At 36.5% G+C, this 24,803-nt stretch overlaps 1 protein-coding gene and 1 non-coding gene across 3 annotated transcripts in view; both read right to left on the bottom strand.

The window, feature by feature from the left end:
* The window catches only part of HGF (hepatocyte growth factor), a 78,095-nt gene extending 76,042 nt beyond the window's left edge, over positions 1 to 2,053 (bottom strand). The window contains exon 1 of one of the 2 annotated variants that reach the window (XM_059932867.1): positions 1,911 to 2,053. In XM_059932867.1, coding sequence (XP_059788850.1) covers positions 1,911 to 1,998 — 88 coding nt within the window. In that variant the 5' untranslated portion in view covers positions 1,999 to 2,053. The remainder of the gene's footprint in view (positions 1 to 1,910) is intronic. The other variant, XM_059932866.1, reaches the window with a different exon arrangement.
* A 7,658-nt stretch (positions 2,054 to 9,711) lies between these two features.
* On the bottom strand, positions 9,712 to 9,784 carry TRNAG-GCC (transfer RNA glycine (anticodon GCC)). The gene has a single exon. It is a non-coding gene; the product is annotated as a tRNA-Gly (tRNA).
* Between the last annotated feature and the right edge of the window lie 15,019 nt (positions 9,785 to 24,803).

The following is a 24,803-nucleotide window of genomic DNA, read 5'->3' as shown; positions in this document are numbered from 1 at the left end:
ATATATTCTGCTCATAACTGGTTGTCACCTCATTATGGTATCCACTTCTTTTTAAATATTGTCTTATTTCACAATAGGTAAAACAGCAGACCCATAAGCTAAATCAAAAAGTATAACCGAAGCAAGTAACAACAAAATTCTAAATGTTCAATATTAGATGATATAAAAAAGAACAGACTTTCTTTATATGTTCTAAGAGGGCTATCCATGTTTTCCACTTTGAAGAATGTTATTTTTTTAAAAACTATCAAAATAAAGTTGCCACCCAGACAAAGGCAGACCCTCTTTTGTTAACAATTTTAGCATTATCCACTTTAGGAATTATTCTATTACTTGTAATTCCCAACTAGCCTCTCCTTGCCTGCAGCATACTCTTGGGCTGCATTCCCCCTATCCTCAGGAAACGCAGTCATTTCAACATTAGCCAAAATGAAATATAATTACAAATGTAAATCTCCTGCCAAAACTTCGCAATGCATGCCAAAAACAAATAGACATTGTCTATGGTTGATCTACTGTTTGGGTTTTCCACACTGTGTTCCCCATGCATAAGCACAGATGATTCCAGGTAACCATATTCTACTTCAGCCCATCAATAGTTTGATCTTTGAAAATGAAAGTCCTCAAAATATTAGCTGTCATTTCAATTTATAGTCAAAATCCCACAAACCAGCAATGTCATTATAAGAATCAATTTTAACATGACCCATCTCAAAGGTGATAACCTGCTAGATTGAACTTTTTTTTTTCACCTCTTCAGAAATCTAACATAAATGTTCTCGAACTGACACTTCCCACACAGTGTTGTTTTCCAAAATGGACACATCACAAAATTGAAGAAAGCCAGGTGGGACTGATTTTTCTCGTCATTTTGCAAATTCTTGGTGCTTTCAACCTTTGTATTACATTGGAAACTAGATTGGAGGTCTGATAAATGTCATATTTAACTTATCTCAAAAGATATAACTGAGATATATCTCAGTTCTCTGTCTTATATTATTAAAAAAACTATGTCTACTGTCTGGGCATTTATTCCATTCTTTTATTCCCCTGTGCCCACCTATGATGCTCACTACCTTCTCCCGTTGGCATCCCAGCCACGACAATAATACAACCAAATACAGATGTTTCCTCTTGCCCTGATAACAACAGAAAACTTCCCAAAGCAGCAAATGAAACCTCTAAACTTCCAGGCAATATGAACTCCCAAGCAACTCCTTCCCAACCTGTAAATTCTGGGGAGAAAATGGGAGACTGAAGGGAGCAGTTCTACAGCTATAATCAGAGTCACACAATTTTTGCCTCCTTGGCCCTGCAGTTTCAAAAGGGCAGGCATCCTTACCCAGAAAGAATGAGACCTTAGGAGAGAGGCTTTCTCTTTCATTTTTATAACATGCATGTACTCAGAGTTTAATCTGCCTTCTCCAGATGAAAACCTGTATTAAGTCATAATTTGGCCCTGAATGTTGACTGAGTGATGTGGGGTAGTGGATTGTCATGGAAAATTGTCCTCTGGAAAAAAAAAAAAAAAGCATGTCCCTGCTGTACTGACCATCACTTTCCCCCCCTCTCTTCAGCTTTAGATTTATCCAAACCAGCAAAGTTCAGCCAATGTTAGCATCTCGTTCCCATCCCACCATCCCTGACTATCAGGCTAAGTGAGAGGGGGCTGGATCAATGGGGAGGGGGATGGAAACTACAGAGGGGATGCTAAGTATCTTTTTAAATGCTTTTCAAACAGAAAGAGAATGTCAAAAGAAAGCTAAATGAGAGATTTTAAAAACCCATACCACATACAGAGTTAAGGAAGGATGCTGGGAACAGGGTAAAGAGAGAGCGTTAGGAAAAGGAAATGTTAGCAAGAGAGAATTAAAGAATAATAATAATAAGGAAGAAAAGAGAAAACTAACCTGCATAGGGGATGGCAGTGGGAAGCAGGAGGAGGTGGAGGAGGACGTGCTGCAGCAGTACGGCTGGCAGAAGTTTGGTCACCCACATGGTGCTGCTGGAGGTGCTGGCGGATCCCACTGGCGATGCCTGGGTGAAAGAATCCTGTTCCGACTCAGTGCCTAGAAGAGCCCGGCGGCTCTGAGCTGCTTTTTATTGCGATGAGCTAAGTTTGTTGTGTGATTAACTGGAAAGATCTAGGTCTGAACTCCCTCTTACGGTAAGAAACTGTTTAACAACAGCCCTTCACTCTCTTCCACCCCCCTCCTTTCCTCACCACCCCCCACCCCCCAGCAGCACCAAACAGATCCCAGCTCCCCACGACCCCACCCCCACTCTGCTGAGGAAAGAAACTTACAAAGAAAAGGTCACCTGGCCTGAGGCCAGCTTCAATTTGGAAGTTGGAGCTCCAGCTCCCAGTGGCTCCTATCCGAGCAGGGAAGGGAGGAGCAAGGCTCAGCCCAATAGCTAAATCAAGGCACAGGCAGAGGACCAATTCGCTCCATTTAAGCAGGAAAATACACGTGTTTACATCTCTATTTGGGAAAAGAGGAAGGGGAAGCAGCATAAGAAGAAAGCACAGCACTGCCTTTCTGTCAAATGTGCGTCAGCTGCTAATCTGTCTAGTTCCACTACTAGAGCAATCCAGGGATTCCAAACACGGACGCAGGCTCCCCAGGTGGTCAGAGCCCGGGAAGGAGGGGGTAGGCAGGCCGGCAGGCAGAGCGCAGACAGGTCCAGGCCAGGTAGCGAGAGGTCCGGTGAGAAAAGGGTATGTTATCGTGGGGTAAAAATAAGTAAACAAGCAAAACAAAAGCACCCACGGTGTCAGGCAGGAAAATTGCCCCTGCCCAATGGGCTCAAAGCAGGTAGGTTTTTTCAGAAGCTGAGCTAAGCTACCCCAGTCACCACAAAGGTACCAAAAGCACACAGAAGAAATTTGTCTGGTTTGGGGTCTGTGATAAAATCTGGTCATGTACTCTTCGTAAAATGTCTAAGACATTGGGATTACCCACTGCCTCTCCCTGACAGATAAATGTGGCACGGATTACATGTCCTTGTGCACACACACACACACACACTCACTCACACATGTGGGTAACTTCTAAGACTAACTTTCACTGGGAATCTCTCAAGGGGATTGAATTCATAAATAATTCATACCCCTCTCTTCTCTAGCTCCATCCCACCTGCATGCGCTCAGCAGTCTCCGAAAATCTAAGTGGAGAGAAGGCGAGTTTGCATCGGGGTGGCGGCGGAGATAAGGGACAGACACTTGTTATCTAGAGATTTGTCTTTGCACCTTGAGGTGATGCTTTGATTACTTTAGGTAAGAGCTTGCTTGATTTTTAATGGATTTGGGGGTATAGTTGCCCCTGTGTATCTCTGAAATGGGTACAAGTAGGAACAGTGTCTCTGTCCACAGAAGAAAAGAAAGTGGGCATAATGTGGAATGTCTCTGGAGCAGTGTGCAGCTGTACAGAGATGGTAGTGGGCGAAATTAAAACCATCCACAGAACAGCCTTCCCTGCACAGTTCTCATTCCTCATCCTCCAGTTCGGTCCACCCCCACCTCCAGAACGAACCTAAGGTTGGGGGAGAGCTAGAGAAGCTAGTGATTAAGAACTAGTTTTGAGGAATCCACTTCATCTTACCTTTTCCTATTGTTAATCCTTCTCTTTGATCATTTTCTCCTTATAGAAACAAAACCAAGCAAACTTAAAAATCATTTGTCAGCCTATTTTACTTTCCTTTTCGCTTTCTATTACAATTCTCATTTCAGTATATTGCTTGACCATGATTCTGAATTGCCCCATGGTGTCTCCTGTGCTTTACTAGGGATTCAGACGCCTTTTAAAGAAGCTAGATTTTTTCTGTAAGTAAATTCTTATAGGTAAAGAATGAAGACCAGTCTTTCTATTTGTTTTCTCTTTCTCAGAGAAAACAGAATCAGGGCCATAAGCATAATTGCAATTATCATTATAGCTTGGGGCAAAATCTATCCTGGATAAGAGATTCAGGGCACTGAAAAGAAATTGAATAAACTTATTTAACAGGTCACACATTTTCACAATTTTTTATTGGCACATTAAATATAATAAGTGCTTAACCTTATTTAGAGTTATTTATATTTCTATTTTGACAGGTTATTTGGTTTATCTATATTGAAATGACAGCTAATATGCATTGAGTTTTTAGTGTATGCTAAGCATTGTACCAAGTACTCTTAAAAAGATTCTTATTTAATCCTTACAATAAACCTACATTAAAAAGAATTATTATAATTCCCATTTTATAGTTGAGGAAACTTAAGTAAATTATTTTTATTCTTAAATAACTTGTTCAAGATCCCAAAGGAATAAAGATTTAGGTGGGAGAGTTGAACATTGTTGGTCACAACCCATAGGATGGGGTTAACTTCTGTAAACCTCATAAGAACCACATGTGTTTTGTACAAGATTATAATCACTAAAGTTAGCCTAAGACCAAACATAGGAGATGCTTAATAATAATTTACAAAACAAACCAAAATATAAACAATTTAAAATTTCCCAAAACTATGGTAAAATACACAAATAAAATAATAAATTGTGCTGTTATTTTACTTTGTCTTGATAATACATTCCCTTTTTCTTTCTAAATTATAATAATGATGTTTTCCCCGTGCTCTGCTCTTAACCTTTATACTCCTTAGGTGTTAAACTGTGTAAATCCCCAAAACTGTTTCTGAAAATTTTTTGATGAAACAGAAAATATAAGGAGAATACTTTAAATGCTACAATTTGTGTAATTACTTAAATACAGGATGGATACTCATTGCCCATATAATATCATTTTAAATCTTTCATAAGTTTAAGGTCTCTAGTATTCCATGTAAACTGGATTGATTGAATGGAAAAATGTACGCCACTGGAGTTTTTTTAAAGCCTGCACTTGGTTCCCCCCCAAAAAGAAAAAAAAGGTCCTTGTCGTCAAAAACCTCCTGTTTCTCAAGCACCAGTGATGTTTGCATCTATTTACATCAGAGTGAAACTGATAGGACTTTGTGCTCTGCAGACCACTAATGAGTTCTGCACTCTTGGACTAGTCATTTCATTTATTAAGTGATTGGCACATACGTGGTAGCATTCTGTTTGCTACTACTACTCCTGTAGACTCAGTTTAGTCGTACGCCTGGTTTCAAATCCCAGTTACTAATTGAGAAAGTTAATTAATCTCCCTAAAACTCAGTTTCCCTACCACTAAAGTGGGACACTCTGTACCAGGTATTGATACTTGGCTCAACATTTCAAATGTGTTATCTCACTTACCCACCCACCCCTGAACAGAAGCTATATAAGTATAAGAGGTAAGTATTATTATTGTCTCTGATTTACAGATTAAAAAAAACTGAGATTTACAGATGATAAGGAACTCGCTTTAGGTTAAACTGCCAATAGCATGCGATTCTAAGCCACAGCTATCCAGGTATCCAGTCACTGCTATCAAATACTATGCCACACTGACAGATCCAGATTGAAAGATTTCCAACCTTCTTCCTAGCTTTCAAATTTCATTATTCTACTTATATGAATTCTTTAGTGGTCACTATACTTTTATGCAATTCTTGCCTTCAACATAAGAAAAACAGTACCTGTGTCATCTTTGAGATGGCTAATCTTTCCCATGCAACCATGTCTTCTCATTCTTTCCCTACTTATTTGTTCCACCCTCTAAATGGTAATTTTTCATCTGTAGGCCTCACCACTAAACAATCGTGTTGATTACCTTTAATGTAGGAAATATTGCAAAATTCATTATGATTTGTACTGATTTCCTTTAGATAATACAGCTCATTTCAGAGCATGTATATAAAGTGTTGGTCGACACATTCATTAATTTGCCTTGACTTATATCCAAGGTGCTACCATCTGAATGTTTGTGTCCCCCCCAAAATTCAAATATTGAAATCTTAACCCTCAAAGATGATAGTACTAGGAAGTAGAGTCTTTGGGAGGTGCTTTGGGAAAGGGATTAGTGCCTTTATAAAAGAGACTCCAGAGAGATTCCTTGCCTCTTCCACCATGTGAGGACACAGCAAGAAGGCACCATCTATGAACAAGAAAGTAGGCCTTCACTAGACACCAAATCTGCTGGTGCCCTGATCTTGAAATTCCAGCCTCCAGAACTGTGGGAAATAAATTTCTGCTCTTTATCACCCACCCAGTCTGTGGTATTTTGTTGTAGCCGCTCAAAAAGACTAAGACACAGGTACCTTTAACAGTAGCTCCTAGTGAAGGAGTATATGTTCTAAGGATAGAAAATGGTTATTGGGTAATTGCTTTTCAGAAAACAAAATTTAAAAGTGTCTAATGTCTAACACTGAGTACTAGTTCAACTAAACCTTTGGATCACATAGAAAACATTTATAAATAAGTGAAGCAGAATCAGAAAACAATATGATAAAAGTAGGCATGATAGCATGTTTATTTGAAAATTTCTTCAAGACAGGGTACAATGGCCACGTAAAAACCTCACCCTGTGCTGTCAGCATGTTAACCACAAGCCATATGTGCCTATGTAAAAACTTAAGTAAAATTAAAACTAAACTTTCAAAGTTGCACTATCAATGTTTCAAATACTTAACCGTCAAATGTATGTCGCTCCCTTCATGAACAATGCAGATATGGAATATTTCCATCATGGCAGAAAGTTCTATTAGATAATGTTTATCTAGTCTAAGATGTCATTTAAATGTCATTTTAATGTGATTGTAGGCTCAAGCAGAGGGGTAGAGCAAAACAATTACTGTTAAAGATGAAAGAAAAAGAGAATACTAAAAATTAATCTGTACGTTGGTGACATTTACTTTGAAATCCCCCAACTTTCTTTCTATTAGTATTTTACATAGTTTGAACAAGTATAACAGGACTCCAAATTACTTTGTCTTTTGAACAGAAGACAGACAGGTCATTGTTTGGAGGATATGTCAGGCACACAGGACAGACACAAGCACAGAAAAATTTGTCATGAGAAAAAGTTTTTAAAATAGGTATTTTTAACAAAACACCTGTCTACTAAGGAATGTGATACAACCCATACATTCAAGTATAGGGTCTCTGGGAATGTGGCAGGTCTTTGTCTATTACATTTTTTAAAAATATGACCTAATTGAAAACCCTTGGCAGGACTCTGGGATGCATTATAGATGTAACATAAGGTTTTTAAAGTTAATTCAACATTGATTTACCACTAAAAAGATTAACGTTTACTCAATCAAATCATAGGCTCAACCCTTAGCCCTGAGTTTTGCCACGCTCCCAGGAAATCTGCTGCAGAATCTGTGGTAAGACCACAAGGCAACATCCAGGAAAATGACAGTAAGATCATCACAAGGTAGGAATGGTCAAGTGTGTAAAAAAGCAGGGTTAATTTTTCTGTAGAAATGTATCATACATACTTAAGCAGAAATCTTCATTTTTCTTCATGCAGTTCATTAATGTCTATAAAGCAATAGCACGGTATGTTAGAAAAAATTCTTCTAAAACCAAAAGGACAGTCATGATTAGAGCTGTTCTTTGCCTTTGGGGAGTAAAGAGAAGATAGGCGTTGAGAACACCAGGAAATCTGAGCTAAAACTAAACTCTATGATGCTGCATTTTCAGTTTTCTTTTTTGAGACGTGAGGGGCCATTCTTTGAATCTAGGGGGCCTAGTTAACGAACACTCATCACCTTGCATTTAGAGGCCAGCTTTTATGTATTTCCAGGTGTTGGTGCTTTGTTAAATCTGGAGTGCCCCCAAACTTATAAAGCCTAAGCATTCCACACCTGGTACGTTGGACACTGGCATATTAGTAAAATGTATGAATTTAGGGAATCGTGTCTTTTTTCTGAGTTTAGAATCCAACAGTGATAAAATCATTAGTGTAAGAAAACAAATATTCACAATAAGGAATTTTTCAAAGCAAATGTTTGATCCATTTATTTTTTACATCTAAAAAGCTACACAATAAAATTGAGGTTTCCTTTTTATTATATGTACATGTTACATGTTTATTGTGGTCTTGGGGATATCTGAGGGCAACTCCGTTTACCAGATGGCACTCAGTACCAGGAATTATATTTCAAACTTGAGAGAAAAAGGCTTCACCTGGTTGAATACTGCTTTCGCATGAATGTGGACATGTGTGTGCTGGGGGGTGCGGGGGGGGGGGGGAGTGTTTTTTCCTTATAATATTCTATACTGTACATAGCTCATCTGGTCTATTGGCCCTACTTATGAGTTACTTAAAGAGCTATTTAACTAATGCTATGATAGCATGGTCCCATATAACATAATAACCTTGGTAATTTTTTTAAATGACTGAATTTCTATCTAGTTTGTTTGTAAGGCAATGGGGTTTAGGTTGTTAAGCAAGCTTACCCTTAAATTCCTGATCTATGAGCCTGGGACTCCTTACTCTAAATGGAAGGGTCCTTGGCTGACTTCTTACCCCTTTCAAGTTTGGGAGTATTTGTACTCACTGGACCCCTGGAGACTTTACAGAGCCAAGTCCATCAGAAACATCACTTTTTACTGGCAATGCAGCGTTGAATATGAGGAGGCAAATTCATGGTTCCTGAAACTTTTTTTTTTTTAATTGCTAAATTTGTATGCTTTTTCAATTCACAATATTAGGAGAAAATAACAAAATTATGTAAAATGCCAGCCTTAAAGGACAGATGAAGTATGTTGCTGGATGCTTTAATCTAATCCTGAATGAAGGGAGAAAAATAAATAACTCTAGAATGAACCAAATGTTCTCACCCTGAAACTCTAAAACAGAATTCCACCTCATTTATTGAATAGGTGATGACATTTAGCAGGACACCCACAATGGAGAACACTCGATTATAGCTATCTTAAACTTTTATTTTTTATTTTTATGAATAAGAGAGGTTATAACCTCTTTTTAAAAGTAAATAAAATAATTTCTTTAGCTATTCTATCCAACCCCAAAACAATATATTTATCATAACATTTCTTGTGTTTAAAGGTATACTAATATTTTTTCCAGGTTTTAGGTTTTGTTTTGTTTTGTTTTCCCTGACTTTTTTGCTCAGAAACAACTTCCTAACTCTCCAAAGTGCTATTTCATGTTATGTTATTCATCATCTGACAAGTTAATTATCAGAAAAAAAAGTGTCTTGCTTAATTTTTAATTCAGGATTTCTATACAATATATAACCTTAAGGCCCTACAATTTAACATTCCTTATTATGGATTTATTTAATTCTTTCTTAATGTATGCAAAGACTGCAAAGTCAAGAGTAGCTAGTTCAAGTCCTAATTATTTCACTTACTGAGCAAACCTGGAAAAATTAATTCAATCTACTCATTGGCAAAATGATTATAATTAGGGTTGTAATAATTTTTTTAAGTGAAAGCAAGTTTATTCAGGGAGATACACACTGCATAGATAGTGGGTGGGCCATCTCAGAAGGCAAGAGTCCCCAGAATATGGGGTGGTTAGTTTTTACAGGCTGGGTAATTTCATAGGCTAATGAGAGGGAGGATTATTCCAACTGTTTTGGGGAAGGGGAGGAGATTTCCAGGAATTGGGTCATTGCTCAGTTTTATAAGACCCTGAGGTGCTTCATAGGCCTTTAACCCATCTTCCTCTCCACCTCCTTTCTTTTTTTTTGTTTTTAATTTTTTAAATATTTATTTATTTATTTAGGCTGCGCCAGGTCTCACTTGCAGCATGTGGGATCTTTAGTTGCGGCATGTGTGTGGGATCTAGTTCCCCGACCAGGGATGGAACCCGGGCCCTCTGCATTGGCAGCGCAGAGTCTTACCCACTGGACCACCAGGGAAGTCCCCTCAATTTTTGGCCTTTTATGGTCGGCCTCAGAACTGTCCTGGTGCCTGTTGGTGTGTCATTTAGCATGCTAATATACTACAGTGAGCATATAATGATGCTCAAGGTCTACTGGAAGTCAAGTCTTCTGCCATCTTGGGCCTAGTTTGTTCTAACCAGTTTTTGTCTTATCCTCAATGGCTAATAGTTGTGCCTTGCCCCCTTCCCTCCTGTCTCATTCCCCACTCAGAGATTTTACTTCCATAATCTTATGGGAAGCAGAGGGGCAACGGTCCGTCTTCTGTAGCTGTTTCAGGGCTGAGTAGGAACATCGACTCTGCCTGTCAGAGGGTAAAATTCTCTTGATGCCTGATCTGGGGGTCCAGGGAGAGGACAGCTTCTTGTAACAATTATTTATAATTATATTTATTTTATAATTATTAATTATAGTAATTGTTGCTGAATTGGTTGACTGGCCCCCACACCGAGGCCCTAGCCCCAGCCTAGACCTCCTTGTCTCAGCCAGGGAGGTACTTTTTCCAATTGGATTTGCACAGCCAATAATGAAACTGATGCTGAGACTAAAACAGCACAAGCTTTATTCGATGGCCAAAGAATTGAAAAGGAAGAACTTAGTTCGCAAATCAACTTCTCAACCCAATTTGGGCAGAGACACCAAATTTATAGGAGGGTTGAGGTAAAGGGGGGGGGGGGGCGGGAAATTGGAAGGAATAGTCATGACTTATCACATGGGTGTGGTTTGGACCCGGAACTGCTGCAACCCTCCTTTTCAGTCCTTGCTTGGGCTTTTCTGGTTGTTGTCATAGCAATTGTCAACTGTCATGGCACTGGTGGACGTGTCATTTAGCATGCTAATGTGTTACAATGAGTGTATGAGGCTCAAGGACTACTGGAAATCAAGTCTTCCACCATCTTGGGCCTAGTTGGTTCTAATCAGTTCTTGTTGTTTTCTCTTTGCAGCTTCCTCTTGAAATTTAGGTAAGAGTAATTGGTTTCCATGCAAGCGAGAGGCAGGGGTATGATGCTGGGGCAATAGCCTTGGGAACGTAGTGATTAGCAAATAGTCATACAAAGCACATGGGAAATATTTAGGAATGCAATACAATTTTAATTATTATTGTCCTTTTAGATGCTCTTGTCATTTAATATCTCAAACAGAAAATACCTAAATTAAAATTCAGAGTGAAGACATGTTCTTGGCATGATGATGTTAGGAAAACCCCTAGTATTTAACAGTTATTTAATCCGAAGTGTCTGTTAATATTTTGTGATAAATTTTAAGTGGCACTAAATATGAATTTAAGTTTTCCATATGTATCCATGTATTAACTAATCTAGGGAAGTAGAAGGAGCCACAGAATTCCATATTATAAAGTAATGCTAGTGAAAATTAAATATAAGTAAAATAATTTGATAATTTAAAATGTAAAAAGTTTTGGGCATGCTCAACTTTGCATTGGCATCTTGCTTGGATAAATGTCATTAAAATAAATTCCTTGAAGTTACTTAAGGGAAATACGGCATCAAGAAACTAACAGTATTTGTGTTCTGTTCCATTAAATCAGTAAAAAAGGCATTAAATGCCAGCATGCTTTATCCAAAAGATTCTTATCAACTCCATTTCTCAATGATAAAACGTTCACTGCTTTTTTCCTATTTCCAAGTAACTCAAGCTACCCACTCATTTTACATTCAAGTCTACAGAGGAAATGGTTGAATAGATATTGTCCACCTTGCCAGTTAGAGCCTACAGCAATGTCTGGAATATCTTAGTGACTACCAAAAACTATTTAGATTCTGAATAAGCTTTATGAATTTTCACCTAACATATCCAAAATTTTTGATGTTTGTCTTCAAACAGCATGACAAAATAGTAGTAAATTCACCATTTAATTTTATGCACATAGGCTTACAGATACACACGTGAGTGCATAAATAAAATCTATTGGTCAAAACTACCATAAACTCCTCTAAGGAAAGCCAGTTTACCATTTAGTAGGCCGCTAGATTTTTAAGTGACCCAAAGTCTGCTCTTTACAAAAAAGAAATTTAAACTGAAAGCAAAGTTCTACTTTTGTAGAACACTCAAATATCCCCTATTCTCTGACCTACATCTTTAGACATTGATTTAAGACAAAACCCAAGATCTATGTCCGTTGATGCTCTATTGAGATTGATTTCAGCTCTAATAAATACTATCTTAATAGTACATGATTTGTAATAGCAGAACTTAGGAACTATTTACATGCATCAACATTAGATTTATTTTTGATAATTTAACAACATCCAATGACATGTCTATAAGCATGTACTTATAATAAATTCTAAATAGATATCTTTGAATCTTTTGACTTGAAATCTTTTCCTTCAAAAGACTATATATTTCTGTAGTCATAGCCAGGTCTTGTAAATTTATGTACAAGTGATGTCTGTTTCCAAAACCCAAAACACACTTTCCTTGTATCTTTAATATATTGCTTTATAAATCTTTCCATTCATTGATTCAAAACATTTATGGAGCACTCTGCTAGGTGCTAAAGATGCCACAGTGATTATACGTGTTGTGGTAGGCAGAAGAATTGCTCCCAAAGATGTCTGTGTCCTAATCCCTCAACCCAATGAATATACATAGCAAAAGAAACTTTGCATATGTGATTAAGGTTACGGAGCTTTTGATGGGAGATTATGTTTGGTTATCAAAGTGGGTGCTATCTCATCACAAATGTCCTTTAAATCAGAAAAACTTTCCCAGCTATTTCAGAGAGAGAACCATGATGACTGATGAAGAGTCAGAGAAGTGCAAATTGCTGACTTTGAAGATGAAGGAAAGGGGACACAAGCTAAGGAATTGGGGTAGCCTCTTGAAGCTGAAAAAGGCAAGGAAACAGATTCTCCCCTAGAACCCCCAGAAAGAACACTGCCCTGTTGTTATCTTGATTTTATCCTAGCGAAACCCATGTCAGACTTCTGACTTACACTAACTGAGGTAATTAATTTTATTGTTTAGGCCACCAGGTTTGTAGTAATTGGTTACAACAACAATAAAAACTAATACATATGTGTATGTCTAACCTCCCTGAGTAGTTTGTAAACTCTTTAAAGGTGGGAGTTAAGCCTTACATTTCCTTGTATCTTTCCAAATTAGCTTTGGAAAGGTAATTTGGAAAGATGCTTTCACTTCATATGTGTTTTCACTTAGTAAGTATTCAAGAAATCTTGATTGAATGATATAATATAGAAGTTAAAAAAAAAAAAAAACACCGTCTGTACTAACCAGTCTGTGATGGCAATCTTAACCTCATAGTGGTTTCTGCCTTGCCCTGTGCAATAATGCACTAACTGCTCTCTGAGAGAGACATTTTGCAATGTGCTGTCTATTCAAGTAATCAGGAGAAAGCACAAAAAATCACACTTGACAGTGCAGGAAGATTAGCAAACAATACTGCTGTTTTGAAAGACAGAGATCTGTATGTTTGAAAGGGGAAGTTGCAAAACTATCTTTTCCTTTATCTATTCAGATTCCTAAGGAAGGAGGATTTTACAACTAGTATTATCCTTGTTGGAGACTCTTTTATATGTCTGGCACTCCTCCAGTCCAAGTTTATCTGATACCCTAAAACTTCCCAGAGCCTCCTCTGGGATGTGAATCCAAAGTTCTTGTGCAAAAGTAACTGAAAAATTGACGTAGCAGTGCAAAGAAAAAGCCAAATAATTTGTTAAAAAAGAGCAGAAAAATAGTTATAGGAATTACACAAAGTCTGTCAAACACAGATGGATTTTGCTAAAAAGCCTGGCCACATACTCTAGGACCTATGGGTGTAAAGTGGGTAATTGAAAGTATTTTTATCCCCTCCAACCCATTTACTGTTTCTTGGATGACTGTTGTATTTACACATCTTATTACAAACATAAAATCATATGTTAAAACCTACTCCAATTCTTGCACCTGCTGGGAAGTAACATTAATAATCTTTGACTGCCCAATGTACTAATAGATATGAGACCATACAAAGGAAAGGAGACATGATCCCCATCCAAAGGATGAATTATCTTCTACCAATAAGCCTAACAATGATAACCTGAGAGAGCCACTAGAGATATATTACATTATTTCATGTATTTTTACATTTCATTTTGTGTTTCCATTCTTTGTATTACATTTCCTGTGATTTTTAAACTGTTGAGTAATCAAGTAGAGCTGGGTTTATTCTCTTCCTTTCTTCCTCACTTATCCTAGTTTTTGGTCATGATGATGGCTAGTCAGTACTATCCATCCATTTCCAGTTTCTGCAGCCTTAATATTTTCACTGTATTTTCTAATTAAAAAATAACTAGACATGCCATTTTCATTAATTTAAGAAATGTGCATGGGAAATCACCAGGTTATCTCCCTTATTGATTTTGCCGTAAGTAAGTTAAATGCATTAACTCCAGATCATAAATAATAATAAACATGTTTGGGAGCACTATTCAAAACACAGCTGATTCACTTTGTTGTACAGCAGAAACTAACACAACATTGTAAAGCAATTATACTCAAATAAAAATGTGAAAAAAATAATATGAGAAAAAATAATTTAAAAAATCATCACAACAGGGGCTTCCCTGGTGGCGCAGTGGTTAAGGATCTGCCTGCCAATCCAGGGGACACGGGTTCGAGCCCTGGTCTGGGACGATCCCACATGCCGCGGAGCAACTAAGCTGGGGTGCCACAACTACTGAGCCTGCGCTCTAGAGCCTGCGAGCCACAACTACTGAAGCCCGCGTGCTTAGAGCCCGTGCTCCGCAACAAGAGAAGCCACCGCAATGAGAAGCCTGCGCACTGCAACGAAGAGTAGCCCCCGCTCGCCAAACCTAGAGAAAGCCTGCCTGCAGCAACGAAGACCCAAGGCAGCCAAAGTAAATTAATTAATTTTTTTTAAAAAGTATGAGGCACAGAGTTATGTGAAATAGTATGTTTGAAAAATATAGAAGATTTTTTTTTAAAAAATCACAACAGACATCTGGATAGGTACTATTATTATCTCCACTTTACAGATGAGGGTCTGAGTTTTACTACGTACAACTAGTATATGGCAAATATAGGATTGGTACCCAAGCATTCTGCTTCTGAAGCCTACATTACTAGCCTCTCTCAAAACAAAACAAAACAAAACAAAACAAAAAGAGTAATATACTGCACGGTAGTCTAAGGACAAAGGATAAAGGGTTTCCTCTAATTTGAACTTGAATTAAATGTGGAAAATGGGGAGAAACCTGTCCATTAATGTAACTGATTTCTCCATCGGGTAGGTGGCAGTGGGATTAGTCACTTCTCTTAATCATTACTCAGGACTGCCCCATTCCTGTGTACGTCTATATAACTTTCCATTTTTTCTGAACCCTATTAGTGGTTACAGGTTTCTTCGATATTGAAATAAAATATTGATTCCAAAATCCCAGTTACCCATTGTTGCAAACGACACCTTCAACTAGTAGTCATTCATCCCCTCTTACTTCTTCAAAGACAAGAAATCCACCATCATTTTAGGTAGCTCTTTCTGTTGTTGAGCATTTGTACCATTAGATAATTCTCTTTCACCTTGATCTGAAGTCTACCATTTATAACTTTCACGTATTTGGTCCTGATTCTGCCTCCCGGAGCCAAAAAAATAAAACTACTCCCATTCAAACACATAAAGATGTGTACTGCTTCTTTAAGCAGTGCACCTTATTCCAATCCTTTCAAACACTCACTTCAGCTTTTTCTTAAGTTCAACTGCCCTCTTAAATCACCAAGTCCAGAGGAGAAGGTAACACCATAAACATGAACCAATCCACACAGAGTGAAACTCAGATTAACTCTATTCATGAATTAAAAACTAAAGAGATGTCAATTGGATTCAATTCTTATAATGTAGGCTCTGCCATCTATTGACAAACTATTATGTGCCCAGAACTGGGAAAGAATTTTGTATAACACCATACCATTTAACCCTGCTAACAACCCCAGGAGATAGATACTGTGGGGATCGAAGCATACCAATTCTATCCAGATGCAAATTTTCCTTCTCCACATTTTGCTCACTGTGGTCTCTCAGTGCCCACTCAGTATCACTTCTCCAAGCAGCCTTGTGAATATTCACATACTTCATGGATATTTAGGAACAATAAAATATAAAATGTGCATAAATATATTTTATAGGAGTATTAAAACGACGTAGTAAAACTATTCCCACATAATAAATCCTCATAAATGCAGTAATTTTAAACGGTTATTTTCCCATGTAATCCATTCTCTAACTCATGCTTATAAGGTTATATCAGCTCGTATATTTACATATGATTTATGTAATATTTATAGATAAATATTTGGTGTTAGAATTTCTATCTTTTGTTCAAAATTGAAATCCACCATAATTAGGAAAAGTGCATATCATTAAGTAAATGCTGTTTGGAACACAAAAATTAAAACAACTATGCAAAAAGTATTCATAAATCACAAAGAAAAGCCTTTGAAATATTCACCCACATTTAAAACTAAAGATCCTGTTTTTTAACTGGAATAAAATTTAATTATGATACCATTAGGATCAGGAATAACTGTCCAATAATGTGTTTTAAATTAAGAAAATGACACCTTACACTCTTTCACATCTACTCCAGGAACCCCTGATCTTCATAGTTCACAAAAATATAAACAGACTTGTCAGACCTCACTAAATTTATTAAGGTTTGGCAAAATGCCTGTGGGAGAAAAAATCATATTTCAGAATAAAGTTTAAAATGAGTAAGAAAAATAACCTCTTGAAAGTCAAGCAGCAGAGCAAAGCAGGTTGCAGCTAACTGGTGAAATAATGAGTTCCTTTAGTATTTATCTATCATATGCTTACCATTCTTTTTTTTTTTTTTTTTTTTGAAACAAAGTTCTAAAGCAGATTTACTGCAACCTGAGTTCTGTTCATTCTGGCAGATGTAATCAAATTCTTACTGAAGTAAATCTGTGTTATGAAAATGAGGAAGAAAGATGAAGGTAAACATCTTAACTAGATGATTCTGTCACATACACTGCTTCTTAAAATTTGTTTTCACCTAAAACTTGAATCTATATAGAACTTGGTGAATCACTCCTGTATTACTGGACTTTAGGCATGGAACATTAGACTGCAGCTGTTTCAAAATAAACAGTAAAACAATGGATAAGAAGTCTTTCATAACATTTATAGAAGTAAAATACATTTAAATCACCATTCTTTATTAATAAATTAAGAAAATATTAATGAAAAATGAATGCACATGTATAAATATTTACTCAAAATGTGTGCAGAGAAATTACTGTGTTGCTTTTATTTACCAAGATTTTGATAACTATTCATTAAAGATTTCTGGAAGTATAATATTTTAAAAAGATGAGTCCATTTTAAAATTTAATGACTCAATATATTTAAGAATGAAAAATAATTGTTTTCAATAGAATAAAAATTACCCAAGGCCTTACTAATGTGGTACATTAATTGTGTTCATGATTAACCTAATTTTCTGCTACTATGTTTAAAAATGTGCATAGGATCTACTCATGTAAAGAGAGGATATGAATTTTCTAGATGGATCTATAATTTAAAATAATTGTTGTTAATGACAGAAAGGAAAATGACTTCTGAAAGAAACAGAATTGTTTTGTAAGTTCTTTATTTTAATTCTTGAAATAAAAACAGAGAAGTCAGTTTTTTACCTCCCATTGAATATATCATAACAACAAAGACATTCAAGATAAAATAGTCAAAACTCAAACAAATTTGGAGACTAAACTAACTATAAAGTACACAGTTACCCCACGAGTTACAAATTGAGTATAACTTTCACTAAAATAAAATTTTAGTGGTAGTAATTAAAATGTAATCTTAATTTTCTGCCAAGAGAAATATTGTTTTCATTCTTGCTAATCTTTTCCAGCTATTGAACTACCACTAATGTTACACTTATCTCCACATAGAGCCACTGATTTCAGAGGAAAATGATAATATGTAACAGGCCAAATAATGTGTTCTGATGTAGAGAAGGATAATTCCACTTAACTGTTCAGATGTAGCATAGATTATTATATTTTTTCTACTGTTATTATATATTTATTATACTATGTAAATATGATCCAAAAAGCACATGCAAATTTGTATTTCACACATTACCATTGAAACATTTCAGGAATGTTAGGGGCCAAAAGCAAAATTACTATAAATTTTTAACGTATTACTTATTTTTGAATAAGAAAGACTAAAGATAGAGTCAATAACTTAGCATCTAACTAGGCCCTACATATTTTTGTTATCTCTGAAATTAATCAGTGAATACAATTTGATTTTTTATCCTGTATCACAAATGTTCACCACAATGCAATTTTCTCACTTGGTTTTTATATTATTCTATCATACTATGTGCTTTTCTTTTTCTTTTTCATTGCATCAGTTTTGTCCCACACACCATGTCTTTGGCTGCTCCCCAGAGTTTAGTCTTTCATTTTGTTCTTATACCTAAATACCTTTTCACAGAAAACTGCTTTATAGTCATGCCTCAACTCCTTAACGCCAAGTAATAAGCTTCACTAATTTATGAATCCTCAGTATTTAACTCAGAGACGCACATACATTTTGGTTTAATTATTTACATTTATTCCTTCTTTCCTTCACTTATTTTTTCTATAAAAAATTATTGAGTGCCTTTCTTGCAATAATAGTTCTAGGCTCTGAAGATACACTGGTAAACAAGATAAGCAAAGGCCCCTGGTCACCTGGAGATTATATTTTAGTGGGAAAAGACAGCATACAAGTAAATAAATAATGATTAAGGGTATTTCAGAAATAATAAGTGCTAGGAGAACATAAAAACACGGTGATGGGTAGGTAGGAATGGAAAATTTAGATTGGACTAAGGAAGGCTAAGTGGGAGAGCTAACAAGAGAGTTAAGACCAGAATATCAAAAGGAAATAGCAGGTATAATTTCAAAGCTGTATTTCCAGAATAAGCCTGTCACATGACCTACCCTCTCAATTATCTTTAGTTACCTTCTGGTCATCTCAATAAAATATTTGTATATCAACTCAGAGTCAGTTTAACAAATCACCATATTAACTTCCTCTTTAAACTTGCTAACCCTTTTACCTTTAAAATGTTTTTGATGACGTTACCATTTTTCATATCAGGTTCAGAATCTTGAATTAGCTGACACCCACATCCTTTCTTTTCAGGAAGCATCAGCCAATATTCTTTTGCCATGCTCTCCTATCTCTCTTCTTACTTCCCTGGAAATGTCAGCCTAGACTAGTTCCATGACTTCCTTAAAACAATTTTTCATCTGTAAAACAGAAGTAATGATTGTATACACTTCTAGAGGAAATAACAAGGGTTTTGGAAAGAGGTAAACAAATTTAAAATGTAGCTCACCACTTATTAGCTATGGCCTCAGAAATGCGACAACTTGTTTTTTATCTCTTTTTTTTTTTGTCTTTTTTTGTGACAACTTATTTTACTTCTTAAAATTTTTTTATTGAAATATAGTTTTTAAAAATAAATTTATTTATTTATTTATGGCTGAGTTGGGTCTTCGTTGCTGTGTGCAGGCTTTCTCTAATTGCGGTGAGCGGGGCTACTCTTCGTTTTGGTGCACGGGCTTCTCATTGCGGTGGCTTCTCTTGTTGCGAAGCATGGGCTCTAGGTGCGTGGGCTTCAGTAGTTGTGGCTCAGGGACTCTAGAGCGCAGGCTCAGTAGTTGTGGCACACGGGCTTAGTTGCTCCGGGGCATGTGGGATCTTCCTGGACCAGGGTTCGAACTTGTGTCCTCTGCATTGGCAGGCGGATTCTTAACCACTGTGCCACCAGGGAAGCCCCTATTGAAGTATAGTTGATTTACAATGTTATGTTAGTTTCTGGTGTACAGCAAAGTGATTGAGATATATATAGAATATACATATATTCTTTTTCATATTCTTTTCCATTATGGTTTATCATAAGATATTGAATATAGTTCCCTGTGCTATACAGTAGGACCTTGCTGTTTAACCATTCTATATATAATAGTTTGCATCTGCTAATCCCATACTCCCAATCCATCCCTCTCCCTCCCCCCATCCCCCTTGGCAACTACAAGTCTGTTTTCCTTTTTTTTTTTTTTTTTTTAATTGGGGTACAGTTGATTTACAGTGTTGTGTTAGTTTCAGGTATACAGAAAAGTGAATCTGTTATACATATACATATATCCACTCTTTTTTAGATTCTTTTCACATATAGGCTATTACAGAGTACTGAGGAGATTTCCTTGTGCTATATAGTAGGTCCTTATTAGTTATCTCTTATATATAATAGTAGTGTGTATGTGTCAATCACAATCTTTCAATTTATCCCCCACCATGTAACCATAAGTTTATTTTCTACATCTGTAACTCTATTTCTGTTTTGTAGATAAGTTCATTTGTAGCCTTTTTATAAGTTCCACATATAAGCAATATCATATTTGTCTTTTTCCATCTGACTTACTTCACTCGGTAGGACAGTCTCTAGGTTCACCCATGTTGCTGCAAATGGCATTCTTTCGTCCTTTTTTATGGCTGAGTAATATTCCATTGTATGTATGTACCACATCTTCTTTATCCATTCCTCTGTTGATGGACATTTAGGTTGCTTCCATGTCCTGGCTATTGTAAATAGTGCTGCAATGAACATTGGAGTGCATGTATTTTTTCTAATTATGGTTTTCTCTGAATATATGCCCAGGAGTGGGATTGCTGGGTCATATGGTAGCTCTATTTTTAATAGATTTTTAAAGGATCCTCCATACTGTTCTCCATAGTGGCTGTACCAATTTACATTCCCACCAACAGTGCAGGAGGGTTCCCTTTTCTCCACACCCTCTCTGTGACAACTTATTTTAATCTCAGTTTCCTTATCTTATAAAAAGAGAATTCATAAAATAGAAATGGTGTACTTGCTTCACAAGAGTTTTATAAAGAATAAGGGGAAGATATTACACTAAAAATCCTGACAAACAGTTAATGAGTGTTAAGCAAACTTCCTTGTCCTTTTGATTGTGGAACTGAAGGAATTAATATAGAAACTACTTTCCTGATGATGTAAAATATTTTGTCAGGTTTTTTCGTTTTGTTTTGTTTTGTTTTGCTCTTATCTTCCCAATGTCACCATCTGATTCAAATCCTCATCTCTTCTTACTTGAATTTTTCTCTAATTTTTGGCTGTTAAGTGAAAACTTCAGAATCCTTCTGCCTTTAGCTCTCTTACATCAAGCAAATGGAAATTGGGACACTGGAGCATACAGCCTGGAGATTTTGACTGGAATTGGTTACAGGAGACAGAAACTGTCATTGAGAAGAGTTGTGGCAGTTCAAGTATCATTTGATTTTACTCCACCAGAAATAGTCCCTTGGGAATGAAGGCCTAAGCCCAGTGCAAGTTAGAAGGAGGATTCCAATCTCCATTAGAAGGAGAAACTTCTCCATTTAACTGTGATCTCCTGAAGGTCAAAGCCAGATCTCATTCACCTCAGTATCACCAGTGCCTAGCATAGTTCCTAGAACATGGTAGGTGCTTAATAAATGTATTTATTTTCAAGTGATGCTGATATAGTCTTGAGTAAGTTTTCAAATAAGAGGAGGATGTATTACTGAATCTGAAACTTCATCATACTTCCCATGATTGAGTTTCTAAGGGTGCAGAGGTTCACATGGGGAAGTCTGTGACCCCTGGCACCGTGTGGTTTGAGTGACTGGTTATTCTGAAAGGACTGCAGTCACTGAGCCAATTGGGAAGGGAGTCCTCGCCTAGTCCTGTAAACCCCACACCACCCCCTGTGATCAGGAGCCTGGCAGCTTCCTCTGCAGATTTTGCCAGCAGAGTGACTATAATATCATGGAGCAGGTCATAGCCCTCAAAGATCAAGAGAGAATCTGTTTTTGAAGCTATCATTCCTTGCACTGGGAGGTCCAGCAAAGAGGGTCTTTTGCTCTGGTCGCTTTATTTGTTTTTGGTTTTGTTTTGTTTTGTTTTTGCTTTTTTTAAAAAAACCAGATTCAAGGCCAGAGAAGTGTATTGCCCATAAAGTTACCCCAGAACTTCATGCCAGAGGAATTTCTGACAAAATGAATGGTTTCAAATGCAACAGCTTGCTACCAAGTTCCCAGTTTGTGATCTCCCTGGAATCTGCAGTTTCAGATTAACCCTCAGCTGAAAGCCCCTCATTCTGATGCCTCTGCCATCACAATAGTCTGCTCCAATCCTAGGGACCCTCCAGGCTGGGTAAGCTAATTTGGACAACTAGATGTGTGATCATACTGAAAAGCCATCTTGTTGTATTCCTTCCAAATATACTTTGTAAAGAATGTAAGGAAAAAGTAGCAAAGCCTCTTTAAATACCCAAATTCAAAAAACAGCAGAAGGAACACAGTAAGTTTTACTGAGTAACTGAAGTGATTACATGCAAAGCACTTTCCCATAATCAAGGAGTTTCAAAGGAGGGTAGAGGTGATTGACAGTGTTGGCCACCCTTGAAACTACATCCTGATTGGAGGAAATAATTACAAGCAGGGAGAAAGAGACCCAGTACTCTACATTTCTTTATTTTCAGATCTAATCTGGCAGAAGAGAGACAATTGTGGAAAATAAACTTTCGAAAGTTTAAAATCTTGTTCTTGGGGAACAAGAAAGTAGGAGTCCCTGATATATCAATGACAGATTTCCTTTTCCTTTTTTCTTTTTTAATTCATTTACTGAACACCTACTATGCTCCAGATTGTAAGAAAGGTTAAAGGATATCATGTCATGAAACCCATTCATGTGAACTGTAAACCTAAAAAAAGACATAAGCTGTCATTGTGGATATTAACTTTTCAAGAAAAGTGATTAGGGCAAAGAAACAAGCCATGAGACTGGATTAAGCTTGCTGTGTGTCTGCCAGAATGTACATCTGTATCCACATATGTGCAGATAGATGCAGAGCAATTTCAGTTGAAGCAGGCATGGTGTCACTTGACTCCAAGAATTTTAGAGTTCAGGAGAGCACTTGGAAGCCACTGGGCTTGAGGAGTGTTCATGCATCTTTGTCTGCTGTTGGTGCTTTGGCCTTTCAGAAGGAGCCAGGCTGTCTTCTTGATATCTTTGAAATGCATCCTCCTTTTTACCCTCTAACTTGTTTTTACACTCCAATGCTCCTACCTTCAATTCTTGATTTTTTTCTTTTCTTCTCTTTTTTTCTAAAAAAGCAAAAACCTGACCATCTTCCCTGAAGATTCCCAGATTCACATTTATCTTTTGATTTCCCTCATTCGTCTGTGGTAACTACTAAAAGTACAGTATTTAATTGTATACATTTTTATTACTTACTCAATGTATGAGTTTCTCATAAGTCTCAAGAAGCTCTTGAGATAATTATCTACATCTTTTAAAAAAATTATCATGAGTTCACAGTCTTTGGAGTCAGCTTGAGAAGACTAGAATCCTGGCTCTACCACTTTTTGCCATGGCCTATAAGTAAGCTACTTACCGTCCCTATGCTTCATTTTCTTCATCTATAAAATGGTGATAATACTAGCATTTACTTTTTATGGTTGTTTTAAGTGTTAAATAAAATAATAAATGTACAGTGTTTAGCACAGTGCCTGGCATGTATTACATACTCAATACATTTCAGCTATTATTGTTATTGTCAGTACTATAATTATTTTCTCAGGAAAATCATACTAAATGGAATTCTGTTGAATAAAAATTAGAATAGGTCTATGTTCCACATTCTTTCCCAAAGAGAAAAATGGAAACTTTTCAGAATGTCACCCATTCACAAGAATGCATTGCCACAGCCAAATGGGAAGGAACTAGAAAATCCTGAATGGAACTGGCTAAGCAGAAAGTATATTAGACTAAACAACGAGCCTGGTGGTGTAGGGGAATAAGGCATTAATAAAAAGAGCATTGGCTTTGAAAACCCTGGTAACCCATGGTCAAGTTGGATGAGCAGAAAGTGACGCAGCCCAGCTGCCTTCCTCACCACGGCTTTGTCCATGTTGCAAGCATTTTCTTTTGATAGATATAATATCAACAGTATTTAATCCTACCTCTAAGTATTCCATTCCATTTTATGATTAATCATTCCCTAAGGTCCTTAGTGGATTTTGTAAATTAATTATAGTTGGCAGAATTTAATTGGTCTAGAAACAAATGTGGAACTTGGATGTTTTTAGAGACACAGATAACCAACTACTCTTGGTGTAGGAGCTGGTCCACCAGTTCTATTTAATCTTGTACATTTTTCTAATTTGGTTGACATTCTCTCAGCAATCTTGTTAAGTAAATATCTTGGCTATTGGTCCAACACCATCTTATGTGTAAAAAGAAGCTACTTTATAAATAACTGAAATTTTAACTATTTCATCCCATATGTGACATACAAGATAAAAGCAAAATACTAAACCCCCTTTTTAAGAATATAAATTGTATAAATTGCATAATCCACTAAATACATTTGTGATCACAAAAGTAAGTAAATTTCCCCAGGCTCAATATATCATGGACATTATTGGGGGCAGAATAGAAGAGAGAATATTTTTAATTATTATTTTTAATAATTTCAGTTATTCTCCCTATTTTTAGAAGCCGAAGAATCATAGGACAGAATTCAGCCACTCATTTAACATATATTTGTTGAATTCTCTCTATGGTCCTAACAGTTATAATCCTCTGGTATGCAAAAAATTATTTATGTTTTATTATATGTGTCTATATAGTAGATGTATGCATATATGATCTATAGGATATGATATTTATATATAATAAATGTATATGATATATAATAAATATATATATAAATATACATATCAGCCAGCAACTACAGAGATCTTTTTACGTGCTGGAAATTGCTCAAAGCACTTTACCTATTTAATATTTCCAACAACTGATGAAATATGTATTATCTCCCATTTTGTAGATGAGTAAACTGAGACAGAGATGTTAAACAAATGTCCTATACTCATACAGCTATT

This window comes from Balaenoptera ricei, chromosome 9 (assembly GCF_028023285.1).
Source record: "Balaenoptera ricei isolate mBalRic1 chromosome 9, mBalRic1.hap2, whole genome shotgun sequence".
Classification (NCBI taxonomy): Eukaryota; Metazoa; Chordata; class Mammalia; order Artiodactyla; family Balaenopteridae; genus Balaenoptera; species Balaenoptera ricei.
The sequence above is the reverse complement of the archived record's forward strand: the minus strand, read 5'-3'. Positions and strand labels throughout refer to the sequence as shown.